The sequence below is a fragment of the Phascolarctos cinereus genome, unplaced genomic scaffold (genome assembly GCF_003287225.1).
Source record: "Phascolarctos cinereus isolate Bilbo 61053 unplaced genomic scaffold, phaCin_HiC Scaffold_726;HRSCAF=1367, whole genome shotgun sequence".
Lineage (NCBI taxonomy): Eukaryota > Metazoa > Chordata > Mammalia > Diprotodontia > Phascolarctidae > Phascolarctos > Phascolarctos cinereus.
Window position 1 is genome coordinate 379369136 of NW_027556098.1, and position 14350 is coordinate 379383485.

Sequence of the window (14350 nt, forward strand, 5' to 3'; positions counted from 1 at the left end):
TGCTTCATGAGTGATAGGGAAGAGAACCTCACCTCCTCCTCCCAGATGTACAGATCCCACCCAGGGAAGGGCTCTACTATGGCCATCCTTCTGTCATGAATAAGACGACAGCCCCTCGTCCTTGATCACGAAATTCATCCAATGAGTGTGAGGCAGAAAAGGTCATCGTGGGTAGAAAGCTGGTCTCCAAGTCAGAAAGGAGACAACAAGAAAAAAAAATATGTAAAAATCTATATACAGGATAAATAGGAAATAATGAAGATAGGGAAGGCACTGGAATGACGGGGTCTTGGGATATGCGTTAGTAGAAAGGGTTCTTTGCTCTCGCAGCATCACAGATCCTTTTCCTTCCTTTAGTATCGCCCCAGGATGGGGCTCCCTCCCTGTCTTGTCTCTTGGCACTTGGACTGGTATTCAAATTTCTGAGGAAGTGGGATTCAGAGTCATTGAGGGCCTGCCATTTAAGGGAATCTAAAAACCATCCCACTCCCTTTCAGTAGCCTGTGAATTTTAGCATCTGCAATGACTGGCATATAGTAGGTGCTCAACAAACACTAGTCATTTGATCACTTCTCATCCAGAAAGACCATCTTTGTCGATTTCCCATCCAACTTCATGATTTTCCTTACTAAAATGGTTCCCAGACACTCTAATAGTTCATGTTTTTCTGGTCAAGTGAGGCATTTACCCAGTACTTGCCCCCCAATAACACCAAAGAGTAGGCAAGACAAGCATTATTAGCCCCACTTTACAGATAGGAAAACTGAGGCTTGAAAAGCTATAATGACTGGGCCAAAACCACACAGTGAAGTGTCAGAGCTAAGATTTGAACCCGGATCTCCCTTCTCCAAATCCAGTGCTCTTTCTGCCTTGCCACCTTCTAGACTTTCTTATTTCCCCATGTAAAACTATTTCTTCTTTATTCTTTTTTGACACCATCTCACTCCGTTGTTTCCCAAACTGAAACCAAATGCCAAACGTCCCACTGATTTTTTCACAGTCACTTCAAGTGATTTTTAAATCTTAACTTGTGATGGCTTGGAATCCAATACTGCTTTTTTTTCTTCTTTAAAAAATAAAAGTTCCGTTAACCCTCCCCTGTATGTGTCTTATATGTACATAGTTGTTTGCATGTTGTCTGCCCCATTAGAAAGGGAGCTCCTTGAAGCAAGAACCATGTTTGTGCCTTTCTTTGCATCCTTACTTTGAAGCTCAGCACCTGGCACACAGAAGGTCCTTAGTAATTGCTTATTGACTGACTGGCTGCTTACCAGGGTCTAAGGTGGGATTTGAACTCAGATCTTTCTGATTCCCAAGCTCAATGCTCTCTGTTACCTCCCACGCCTGTCATTTTGGTTCTCATTTTTCTCTGCATTTGTCCATATTAAGTTTTCCTATTTTTTTTTAATTCCTCAAATGTGTTTCTTAGGGTTCAGTAATAATCCAGCACACATTTTCACGTGCCACAATGAGTTCAGTCCTCTCCCAGTTGATGGGCACCACCAATGTTTACAGGCTGTGCCATGGTGTGAAGTCAGCCTGACCAAGTACCCTCTGTCTGGAAGGTCCATACCTGATAATAGCTGGTGTTTCTATAAAGCACTTTATAAATCTATAAAGGGCTTTATCCATATGCTCTTATTTCATCCTCACAACCTTATTAGGTGGGCAGGGTTTTATTGTCCCCATTGTACAGGAAGTGAAACTGAATCATGGAGAGAGGAAGTCATTTGTCCATGGTCAATCACAGGAATTAATGATTGGCAGAGCCAGAGGATCACGATCACCCCTCCCAAGTCCAAAGCCTTTGAGCCCAGGGGTTCTTGCTTCAAGCTCAGGATTCTTTCCTTGTCCACACACTGCCTCTCCAAAGAGATTTCAGAGTTGGTTGATTTGGTTTTTTTTAATAGTCACCTAACATTAATGGAAAGCACTCTCTTCCCCCAAGAATGGACAAGAGCCTCAGAGTCCATGTTTTATGGGAAATCAAGGCTATTTAACCTGCAGAAGAGACCACTCAGGAGATGTGTGAGAGCTTTGCACAAATGTTTGAAGGCCTGTCATGTGGAGGGGAGACTGGCCTTGTTCTCTTCAGCCCCAGAAGGCAGAACCTCTGCAGTGGGGATATCACAGAAAGGCAGTTTTGGCCAGATGTCAGGAAAACCTTCATAATAATTAGAATAGTCCCAAAATAGGAGCAGCTAGGTGATGCAGTGGATAAAATGTCAGGCCTGGAGTCAGGAAGACTCATCTTCTTGAGTTCAAATCCAACCTCAGACACCTAGTAGCTGTGTGACCCTGGGCAGGTCACTTCACTCTGTTTACCTCAGTTTCCTCATCTGTAAAATAAACAGGAAAAGGAAATGGCAAACCACTGCAGTATCTGTGCCAAGAAAATCCCAAATGAGGTCATGAAGAGTTGGACATGACTGACATGACTGAACAACAACCATAAAGTGGGATAGTCTGTGAGAAAACCAGGGGCTTCTGCCTCCTTGGGGGGTCTTGTCAGGTTTAGTGTAGTGGGGGATTCTTTTTGTGTGTATACCAACAGGCCTCAAACCCATCGGTGAGTTGGGAGGTGGTATCTACCTCAGGCATGTGAAGACTGTCCTCTAGTGGAATCAGTGGATGAGAATCATTTGTTCCAATGGCCACGAAGGCAGCTGAAGCAGGCGCTGTGGGGCACTTAGAGCTTGGTCAGACATGGAAGACGCCAAGGTTATCCACTGCATCCCAGCCATCAGCCATCTTGACTTTTGTCCTGCCACTGGACTCTGGAAGAGAGAGTGAGCAGCTCTTCCTCACTTAAATCCCATCCACCTACAAGTCAAGACGTCACCCACGATTCATTGGTCTTCTTTGAAAACGAAGGACAAACAACATTGGAGTAGATGACTACTTACAGCTCTCAATTTCTTTGATTCTTTATCAGAATCCCCATTTTATAAGTGATGAAACTGAGGCCCACAAGGTTAAAGCAACTACTTCTTAGCATCATCATCATCATCATCATCATAATCGAGTTAGAACTGGCAAAGACCTTCGGGATCATCTAGTCAAATCCCCTCACATGCAGACACTAAGGCTCAGAGGGTAGTTGGCTGGCCCAAAGTCATACAGACTGTTTAGGATTTGAACCCAAGACCTCTCATTCCAAATCCATCATTCTTCCCACTGTACCAGCGGCTGATGGTCACACAGCTAGCTGATAAGGGCAGAGAGGGTTCCAACTCAGGTCTCTCCTGACCATAGCCCTACTACCTTTTTCTTCACCACACTGCCTCCTGTCTCTCATCATTTTAAGGGGGATCAAATTAACATCAAGAGAAGACTGGCCCAGGTCACACAGCCAGGCAGAGGCAGAGCCTGAAGTGAAAATTTTAAAATACGATAACAACAACATGGCAGACACAAAACTTGGAAAGACTCGAGAGCTCTGATTGATGCAGTGACCAGCCAGGGTTCCATAGGGGCAACAAGGAAGCGTGCCACCCACCTGACAAAAGAAGGGAATGCAGAATACAGAATTAGACATATATTTTCAGACGTGATCAATGTGGGGATTTGTTTTGCATGGCTATGCATATTTGTTACGAGAGTTTTGTTTTTCTTTTCTAGTGGGGTGGGGGGAATGGGAGGGAGAGAATGGATTTTTTTTTTAGTTGAAAGACAGTTTTTTAAAAAAGATTTTAAAATAGAGAAATAATTTTCCCATAGCTTTTTATATTCTACCCTCCTTCTACCTTCTTGCCACATAGATCCATTGTGAGAATTTCCCTCCCTAAAACACTTGCTTTCCCTAGAGGAGGAGGGCGGCAGAAGGTGATGGTGAGATAGAAACATAACATCTAGTACCTTAGACCAGAGAGCTCTTGTCACTTTAGTTTGCTTAACATTCCCGACCCTGTGTGGGAGAGCAGCACGAGGAGAGTAAACAGCGGCTTCCTGCAGACTTACCTATTCCCAAAAGCAGTTAGCAGCTCAGACCATCTGGCTACCAGAACCTACTGGTCCTCATTTCAAGAGATCCAATGAGCAAAGCACCTGAGTGTTGCTGTCACGTGAATACACAGCAGCAGCCTCTTGGGTGTAGCTCTTACAGATGGGTCTGATGGTGCCCAGGAATTAGGTCTTTGTCCTTCTGAACAGCAGCCTATGGCTGAGGAGAGAGGAGCAAGACGGGCAGCTAGACAATAGCTCTCCTTGGGAGAAGTTCATCTTCTGAATGCTTCTCAAGTCTTAATCCCTTTCTTCTTCTCATCATGAATAAGGAGGAAGGAGACCCAGGTTCTAGCCCCGATTCTGCTGCTAGCTACCTCACGCTAGTCAGGAAAGAAGGAAGGAAGGAGGGAGGGAAGGAAAAAAGAAGGGAGGGAGGGAGAGAGAGGAAGGGAGGGATGGAAGGAGGGAAGAAAAGAGGGAAGGAAAAAAGGAAAGTTTGTTTATTAATTTAATTTAATCATTTTTAATTTAAAAGTTATTTAAAATTTAAATTTTAAATTTCAAAATTTAACTTAAAAATGCTTATTAAAGCTAAATACTGGGGATACAAATACAGGCAAAAAGGAAAACAGACTCTGGCCTCAAGGGGCTACATTCTGATGGATCTGTTTCCTTCTATGAGTCCTTTTCCTGCACTAAAATGATAGAGGTGGACCACATGCTTCCTCAAGTCCCATCTGTTTCTTCTAACATTCTGTGTCTTAAGGCTCTTTCAATCAATCAGCAGCATGTATTAAGGGCCTAGTGTATGCCGGGCAGTGTTCTAGGCATTGGAGAGACAAAAATAGTCATTAATTTCATTTAACAAATACTAAGTACCTACTGTGTTGAGAAAATTGTGCTTTACTATGAATGAATGAATGAATGAATGAATGAATGAATGAATGAATGAATGAATGAATGAATAAGCATTTACTAGGTGCTTACTATATGTCAGATACCGTGTTTAGTCCTAAAAATAAAAACGCAAGCAAACAAGACATTCTCTGCCCTTAAGGAGTCTACATTCTACTAGGGGGGGACAGTGCATGAAGGGGAAGTAGATTTGGAAAGTGACGGGTGACAAGGGCCTCTCGGAGTGGTGGCAGCATGGTCTGGAAATGGCCAAGAAGTGTCATTGTGTTGTGGTGATGTGGTCTTGTATTGGTAAGAGCAAGGATGTGTCATGGTGGCCTGGTGCCAGGCACAAGCTCACTTAGGGACAGAGTTTGCACCCTATGGAGGAGGAGGAGGAGGAGGAGAGCCAGAGTCCAGATGACATGGTTCTGACCTATGTTTCTCCATCTTAACTCCAAAGAAATCTTCATTCTTTTTTACTACAGAAACTGTGCTTCAGTTTTCTCATCTGTGAAAGGGGAGAGTTGATGACCTTGATGGTTTGGGACCCCTTTCCATGAAGAGCTCTTCGCAGTAGGGGAGGGAGGGTGCTTAGGCAAGGAGGGGGGCCAGGGCAATGCCCTCGATACTGGACAGACAGGGCGAGCTGTTCCATTCCCTCCCTCTGTAGTGCCTGTCCTTCCCATAACTCACCATCTGTCTCCTGCCACCTGGATTCACCTCTGCCAGACTTCACACTTTCGATGGGGGTTCGTAGGGGAGCCAGGGGCGCACTGGAAGTGTTCTGAGAACTCCTTGGAGTTAGAGATGGTGCCAATGACCCGGAAACGGGAGGGGCTGTGGAGCTCTGTGATGAGGCCTTCATGGGAGCTCTCAGGGGTGTGGACTGAGCACCAGACCTGCATTAGAGGGAACAAGGGGGAGAGGTCAAGGTGATTGGAGATGTGGACAGAGTCAGGACAGTGTGCCTTCTTTTCCTGCTCTGGAGTTTCAGGAGGAGGAGGAGAGGCAGAGTGATACAGTGGCAAGATTGGAGCATTTAGAGTTATGGGTCTTGGGTTCAAATCCCGTGGTTGGCAAGCAGTTATTGAACACCTACTATGTGCCAAGCACAAGAGGATTGACTGCAGGAACTGGGGATGTTTAGCCTGGAGAAAAGAAGGCTGAAAGGGGACGCGAGAGTGGTCTTCAAGGACCTCAAGGGCAATCAGGATTTGACTTGTCCTGCTGGGCTCCCAAGAGCAGAATGAGGACCGATAAAGTAGAAGCTACAGGGAGGCAGGTTTATGCTCGATGTGAAGAAAGCCTTCCTGCTGGCAAGAGACGGCCCAGAGTAGAATCGTCTAGCAGCAGGTCCACCCTCCCTTGAGGTCTGGTGAGAGTCTGAAAGGCCTCTTTTTGGAAGTTCCATAGAGAGCATGTTTCTTCAAGGATGTCTGAGATTCTGTGATCCTGAAGGGGGTGGGAAGAGTCTGTTGCCAGAGGTCAGGTGGACAGCGATGGGGGAAATGGAACGTGGTAAATAGAGCATGAAGGGGCATGGCGTAAATGGAGGAGATGTCAGGTGCCAGACGTGTCACTGAGTTGGAATTGATGGGTGTTGGCAAGCTGAAGACGCAAGAGTCCAAGCTCACCCCTAAGGTTTTGCTCCTGGGGATATTAGCTCGTCACTGGTAATGGAAAGAGCTCTGCATTTGCAGGAAAGACCCAGGTTCTGATCCTGCCTCTGGCACTTATCCTTGTTATTGTTGTTGTTGTTTAGTTGTGCCCAATCTTCACAGCCCCATTTGGGGTTTTCTTGGCAAAGGTACTGGAGTGGCTCGCCATTTTCTTCTCCAGCTCATTTTACAGATGAGGAAACTGAGGCAAACAGGGTGAAGTGACTCGCCCAGGGTCACACAGCTGGTAAACGTCCAAGGTCAGGTTGAACTCAGGAAGATGAGTCTCCCTGACTCCAGGCCCAGGGTGCTAAGAGCAATGGGGTTTCCCTAGCTGTCCTCCCTTAACTTTGAGCAAGTTACTTTTATCAGTCAAGGTCTTAATTTCCCCATCTGCAAAATAAGAGGGTTGGGTTAAGTGGTTTCTAAGGTCCTTTATCATAGAGTCATAGAATTAGAGACAGAAGAGATCCTCTATTCCCACCTGCTACCCAAAATTCCAGATTAAGAATCTGAGACAAAGAAAGGTGAGATGCCTTGACCGTGATCCTGCAGGTAATAAGTAGCAGAGTAGAGATTTGAGCTCAAGACCTCTGAGTACAGGCTCAGTATTCCTTCTGCTGCCACTACTCCTAAGGACTGTGGTCCCACGATCCCTAGACTGCCCTCCAACCTCTAGAACCAAGGAGCTAGTCTAGAGACCAGAGCAGGGATTCTAAAACCAGGGTTCATCAGTTTGGGTTTTGGTTTTGTTTCTAATACTTAGATAACTGTCAGTAGAATTGGCTTCTTTTGTAATCCAGTGGATTTTATTTTATGTATTTAAAAACATTATTCTGAGAAAGGGGTCCATGAGGCTTCACCAGTCTGCCAAAGGGGTCTGTGACGCAGAAAGGTTAAGGTTAGGAATCTTTGGAGAAGAGAATGTCACAACTAGGAGGGGTCGTAGAACACAGAATGTCACAGCTTGGAGGGCTCTTAGAACACAGAATGTCACAGCTGGGAGGAACCTCAGAACAGAGAATATCAAAGGTGGAGAGTGCCTTAGAATAGGTAATGTCAACATGACTATTATGGAAATGTTTTGCATAACTACACACGTATAACCTATATCAAATTGCTTGCCTTCTCAACGCGGGGTGGAGTGGAGAGGGAGGAAGGGAGAGAATTTAGAACTCAAAGTTTTAAAAACAAATGTTAAAAATTGTTTTTATATGTTATGTAACTGGGAGAAAATGAAATACTAAATAAAATTTTTAAAAAAGAATAGATAATGTCAGATCTAAGAGGAACCTTAGAAAACGGAAAGTTAGAGCTGGGAAGGTCCTTAGAACAGAGAATGTCAGAGCTGGAAGTGACTTTAGAAAACAGAAGGGCAGATCTGGAAGAGCCCTGAGAATATAGAATGTCAGGGCTGAAAGAGATCTTAAGCAAGGGTTCTTAACCTGGGGTCCATGAACTTTTAAAAAATTTTTTGATAACTATATTTCATTTTCCTTTGAAACCCTATGTATTTTCTTATACACATTTAAAAATTTGATTCTGAGAAGGGGTCCATGGGCTTCATTAGACAAAAGTGTCCCCCAAAAGGCCAAGAACCTATGGACTAGAGAGATTCTGGGGTTAAGGTATAGGTCCTAGGTTTCAGGTAGTAGGATGGAAGATTTCCATACATAGCCCTAGACTTGGAGTCTGGAATACTCTGACACCGTTCTTCAGTTTTCACTCTGGGGCAAGACAGGTAGCTAATGATGAGAATATACCATCAACAGTATCAATCACAAAGGGCCCTGGAATGAAGGAAGCAGTGTTTCGGTAGAGCCATCAGGTTGTGGGGCTGGGCATGTTATCCCCGGTCCTGCCTGCCTCCTGTCTCCTCTGCCCCTTGGCTTTAGCTCCAGTTAGGTGAGTCTGCCAACCCCTGACAGCACCAGGTGTTCCTGAGACTACAGAAAGGTCAGCCAACCAGAAATCTCGTTGGCAGCGCTTGGGAGGCTGCGGTCAAGATTATGGGGCAGGAAAATTTCCTGTAAGCATTCATTCAGTGAGAGTTTGCCCCCGTGTGGGGCATGACAAGTGACTGGCCTGCCAGCTTCACACCCTTGGCTTCTCTTCCAGATTTTGGCACCTGCCATCAACTGGATGCCCTTCCTAACGAACGTGTTCTACCCCGTGGAGATCAATGAATCAGAGCCTGTGGTGGTCTATGCCAAGGAATACTTGGAGCAAGTCTCCAACCTTATCAACAACACAGACAAATGGTAAGGTGATCCTCCCATCTGGGGATGCCAGGAAGGGGCTCACCCAGCAGCGGGCGACTCCTGTCTGGCTGTCTTGTCCATCTCAGTCTTGGCTAGGTAGGGATGAATATAACGTTCTGTAAATCACACAGCACCGTGACTGAATGGTTGTTACTGTAGCGAGATGTAAGAGAAAAAGGTCTTACTTAGACGCAAGAACTGGGTTGAAGTCCCACCTCTATCAGCAGGGTGACGTTGGGCAAGTTCCTTCTCCCTCCTTGTGAGCGATCATCTTCCTCTGTACAGTGAAGAGTTAAATTAGAGAATCTCTCAGGTTGCTGGATCTCAGAGGATCGAGGCCAGAAGAGCCAACCCCTTCATTGTATAGATGGTGAAACAGAAGTCCGGAGAGTAGACTCGTCCAGCGTCAAAGAGCCAGGGAATAAAAAAACAATAAGAACATCTCTAGTCTTATAACTGCACCCAGTACTTCTTCCACAGGCTCCTGAAAGGACCTCAGAGTCCACCCACTCAGTATCCAAATAGAAATTCCTCCACAAGTCCCCATGAAATGGTTATTTGGCCTCATTTGAAGGGGATCCTACCAACTCCCAGGAAATCCTGTTTTACTTGTGAATTGTTCTCTAGTCGTTAGAAAGTCTTTCCTGACATCAGGCTAAGATCTGCCTCTCTGTAGCTTCCACATGTTTCCTCTTCCCGTCTTTCACGTTCTGTGATTCTCTGTCTTACGGCAGAGATACGTGAATAGCTCTTGAAATGAAGTCTTAGGTTATCTTTAGCCAGAGTGGTAATGGCTACAGACAGAGGGCCCAGAGTCTGGGTAGGCCAGGAATGAGTGACCAAAGGAAGATTACTGAGTGGCTGGGTGGTCAAAATTTCCTCCTGATACCCTTTCCTTAGACTCTCCTCTCATTGCTAACCTCTCCCATCCCCTACCCCTACCCAGCTTTGGTATTGTAGAGTAACCATCACCTCCCCTTCTCGTGCCCCTCTGCTCAGAAGTGGGACTGAGTCAAGCATCCAAGATAGTACTTTGCAGTTATCAGACAATTTCTAAAATTAATTAATTTATTTTTAGTTTTCAACATTGACTTCAACAAGATTTTTGAGTTCCAAATGTTCTCCCCATCTCTCCCCTCTCCCACCCCAAAACAGCATGCATTCTGATTACCACCCCCTTCTCTTATCTCCTTCCCCTTCTCTTTTTCTGTAGGGTAACATAGAGTACTGTACCCCAATGCCTGTGTATCTTATTTCCCAGTTGCATGTAAAAACAATTTTTAACATTCCTTTTTATAACTTTGAGTTCTAAATTCTGTCCTCTCCTCCCTCCCCACCCACCTTCATTGAGAAGGCAGGCAATTCAATATAGGTTATACATGTGTAGTCATGCAAAACACTTCCATAATAGTCATGTTGTGAAAGACTATATTTCCCTGCATCGTATCCCAACCCTGCCCTGTTTATTCTACTCTCCTTTGACCCTGTCCCTTATCAAAAGTGTTTGCTTCTGATTACCTACTCCCCCAATCTGCCCTCCCTTCTATCACACCTCTCTCTCTTCTCCCCTTCCCCCTACTTTCCTGTAGGGTAAGATAGATTTCCATACTCAATTGAATGTGTATGTTATTCCCTCCTTAAGCTAAATCCAATGAGAGTAAGGTTCACTCGTTCTCTCTCACCTCCCCTTCTTCCCCTCCACTGTAAAAGCTTTTTCTTGCCTCTTTTATGTGAAATAATTTACCCCATCCTACCTCTCCTTTTCTTCTTCTCCAGTACTGTCTTACCCCTTAATTTTATTTTTTAGATATCATCCCTTCATGTTAAATTCACCGTTTGCCCTCTGGTCTATATATATTCCCTCCAACTACCCTAATAATGAGAAAGGTCTCATAAGTTACAAATATCAGCTTTCCATGTAGGAATGTAAACAGTTCAATTTTAATAAGTCCCTTATGATTTCTCTTTTCCTGTTTACCTTTTCATGCTTCTCTTGAATCATATTCGAAAGTCAGTTTTTCTATTTAGTTCTGATTTTTTCTCAAGAATGCATTAAATTCCTCCATCTCATCGAATATCAATTTTTTCCCCCTCATTGATAACACTCAGTTTTGCTGGGTAGGTGATTCTTGGTTTTAATCCTAGTTCCTTTGACCTCCAGAATATTATATTCCAAGCCCTTCTATCCCTTAATGTAGAAGCTGCTAAATCTTGTGTCATCCTGAGTTATCAGACAACTTGAATCAATCCCAGGAGCATTCACGATGTACTGACCAAGGGGCTAGGCACCAAGGACAAAAGCCAAGTGGTCCCTGCCTTCAAAGGGCTTCCATTCTACTGAGGGGAAACATCATGTACATAAATGAGTAAATTCAAACTACATCTAAAATAATTTCCTCTCCTCTGGCTTGTACTATTTCAGTAGCTCCCTAAGTGGGCTCCCTCCTCACACCAGTCCGTCTTCCATGTAACTGCCCAAGGGATTTTCCTAAAGCATGTAAGATCGTTGAGGGAAGGGACTGTCTCACTTTTTGTCCTCATATGTCCAGTGCCTGACGTACATTAGGTGCTCGTCTGCCAATTAACTGGTTTACTGGGTCTGAGCACATCACGACCCCACTCAAGAAACCCAGTGGCTCCCTATTACCCTCAGGATTAACTATAAACTCCTCTCTTTGGCAGTTGAAGCCCCTCACAACCTGACTCCTTCCTACCTTTCTAGTCTTCTCAGACTTCACAGCTTCTGCCCATTCTCTGGCTACACTGGCATCCTTGCTGTTCCTCTTACGCTATACTCCATTTCCCAGTTCAGTGCCTTTGCATGGAATACTGTTCCTTTTCCCCTTAGCTTCCTTGGCTTCCTTCAAAACTCTGCCCAAATTTGGGGCAGCTAGGTGGCACAATGGATAGAGCACCAGCCCTGGAGTCAGGAGGACCTGAGTTCAAATCCAGCCTCGGATGCTTGCTAACTGTGTGACCCTGGGCAAGTCCCTTAATCCCAATTGCCTTTAAAAAAAAAAAAGCCTCTGCTGAAATTCCACCTAATGCAGCATCCGATATCTTTCCCCACTGCTACCGGTGCCTGTCCTTTAAGGTTACTTCCATTTACACTGTCTGGGTCTTGTATTTGCCTAGTTACTAGTCATCTTCCCCATTAAACAATGAGCTCCTTGAGGGCAGGGGCTATGTTTTGGTTTTGGTTTTGGTTTTTTGCTAGGCAGTGGGGTTAAGTGACTTGCCCAGGGTCACACAGCTAGTAAGTGTCAAGTGTCTAAGCCCGGATTTGAACTCACATCCCGTGTTCTATCCACTGTGCCGCTTAGCTGCCCCTGCGACTATGTGTTTTTGCTTTTCTTTTTATCCTCAGTGATTAGCATAGTGCCTGAAGACACATAGTGTAAGTCGACTGTGCTCGTAAGGTCCAAGGGGACAAGGGGGATGAACAGGGGATTCAAGTCCAGTAGACTGATAGGGCAGCGAGGTGGCGCCATAGTGCATAGAGCTTGGGGCCTGGAGTCAGGGAGACTCCTCTTCTGAGTTCAGATCTGGCCTTAGACATGTACTAGCTGTGTGACCCTGGGCAAGTCACTTAACTCTGTTTGCTTCTACTTCCTCATCTGTCGGATGAGCTGGAGAAGGAAATGGCAAACTACTCTAGTATCTTTGCCAAGAAAACCCCAAATGGGGTCACAAAGAGTCAGACACAACTGAAAAACAACTGAACAAAAACACCTAGCAAGTATTAAGTGCCTGCTGTGTGCCAGGCACTTTGCTAGGTGTACAGAGACAAAAATGGAATCATTCTAGCCCTCAGACCTAGGCGCAGATATACAACTACAAAGTAATTGGGGGAGAGGGCAAGGCACCTAGGACTTCCTGGAAGAACTCTTGAGCGTTTGAACTGAGCTTTGAAGGCAGCTAGGAATTCCCAGTAAATCAGTTAATTGGCAGACATGTATTAAGCACCTAATGCATGCCATGCACTAGAGACACAAGGACAAATGTGAGACGGACTCTTCTCTCGAGGATCTTATGTTCTGACGTACCACTGACCTTCAGAATGAAGAACGAGGCTTCCTAGGGGAGAGAGCGTCTGAGGGCCCTTCTGATTCCCCACATTCTCTCCTCTTCCCAACAGCCTCCTGAACAACTACATGATCTGGAACCTGGTGAAAAAAACGAGTCCTTTCCTGGACCAGCGCTTCCAGGATGCCGAAGAGAAATTCATGGAAGTGATGTACGGGACCAAGAAGGTAAGAGGTGGGCAAGTCTTCTCCCACGTGGGAGGGAAGTGCTGTAGTCCCAGTCATCCCGAGGCTGATGATGGAGGAGAGCACCCAGGGCTTCCAGCTGGGAGATTTGCGGTCAGATCTTAGCTCTGCTGGTTACTGTATGAGCCTCAGTTTCCTCTTTCAATCCAATTCAGAAAGCTAAGTACTCTTCGTGTGCAAAACAAGGCAGCCTTCTGCAGGGCATGGAGTCAAGGATGCCTGAGGTCAAGTGCTGTCTCTAACACATGCTGGCTGACCAGAAAACTAAGACACAAATCTTAGTCATCTAGGTGTCCCAGAGGATAGAGCACCGGGCCTGGAGTCCTAGGAAGGCTAGGTCCAAATCCAGCCTCAGACAATTACTAGTTGTGTGACTCTGGACAAGACACTCAACTCGCTCTCTGCCTCAGTTTCCTCATCTGTAAAATGGGAATAATAATGGCACCTCCTTTCCCAGGGTTGTTGTAAAGATAAAAATGAGATAATACTTGTAAAGTGCTTTGTAAACTTTACAGCAATTTATAAATGCTAGCTATTATTTTTGCAAGCATTTATGATCTCCCCCTCCGTCCCCCTATCCCCCTGCCCAGTTGAACAATAAAAAAATTAAAAATAAAATCTTCATAACATATATGCATAATCTAGGGGAAAACTAATCTCCGTACTATCCATGTCCAAAAATAGATGTCTCATTCTACATTTTAAGTTCATCACTTTCTCTGGTGGGAGGTAGGTAGCATGATAAAACATGCTTCAGTCCTTAGGATTCAGGGCTTATATTTGCATTGCTCAGAGTTCTAAAGTCTTTCAAAGTTGTTCTTCTCTGCATCATTGTTGCTGCTGCTTTAATGGTCCTCCTAGTTCTGCTCACTTCCCTCTGCATCAGTTCAGACAGCTCTTTGCATCTTCTCTCCATATGGTCCTTTGTCTTGATGCAAGAATGTTCTTTTCCATTCGTGTACCACAGTTTGTTTAGCTGTTCCTCAGAAGGTGGAAATCCCCTTTGTTTCCAGTTTGAGCTGCTGCAAAAAGAGCTGCTATCATTTTTTTGCGCATATCGGTGCATATATTCTTTCTTACATCTCTTTGGGGAATAGGCCTAGGAGCTTCCTTGATGGGCCGAAAGGTGTGCAGACTTTAGTATCTTTTGGGGGATAGTCCTAAATTCCAAGCACTACATTTTCTGTGAAACCTTTCCTGATCCTCCCATCTGCCAGAGCCCTCGCTCCCAGACTACCTCCTACTTAATTACTTTGTCTATATTTGTATTCATTCTCTTCATATTTATTCTGATACACTGATACACGTACTTTCTGTC

General features: G+C 44.9%; 1 protein-coding gene across 5 annotated transcripts in view; it reads left to right on the top strand.

Moving 5' to 3' along the window:
- Window positions 1-14350, top strand: part of ECE1 (endothelin converting enzyme 1) — a 185531-nt gene that overhangs the window by 144279 nt on the left and 26902 nt on the right. For all 5 annotated transcript variants that reach the window (XM_020973112.2, XM_078145617.1, XM_020973113.2 and 2 more), the window contains 2 exons: window positions 8619-8761; window positions 12900-13014. In XM_020973112.2, coding sequence (XP_020828771.1) covers window positions 8619-8761; window positions 12900-13014 — 258 coding nt within the window. The remainder of the gene's footprint in view (window positions 1-8618; window positions 8762-12899; window positions 13015-14350) is intronic.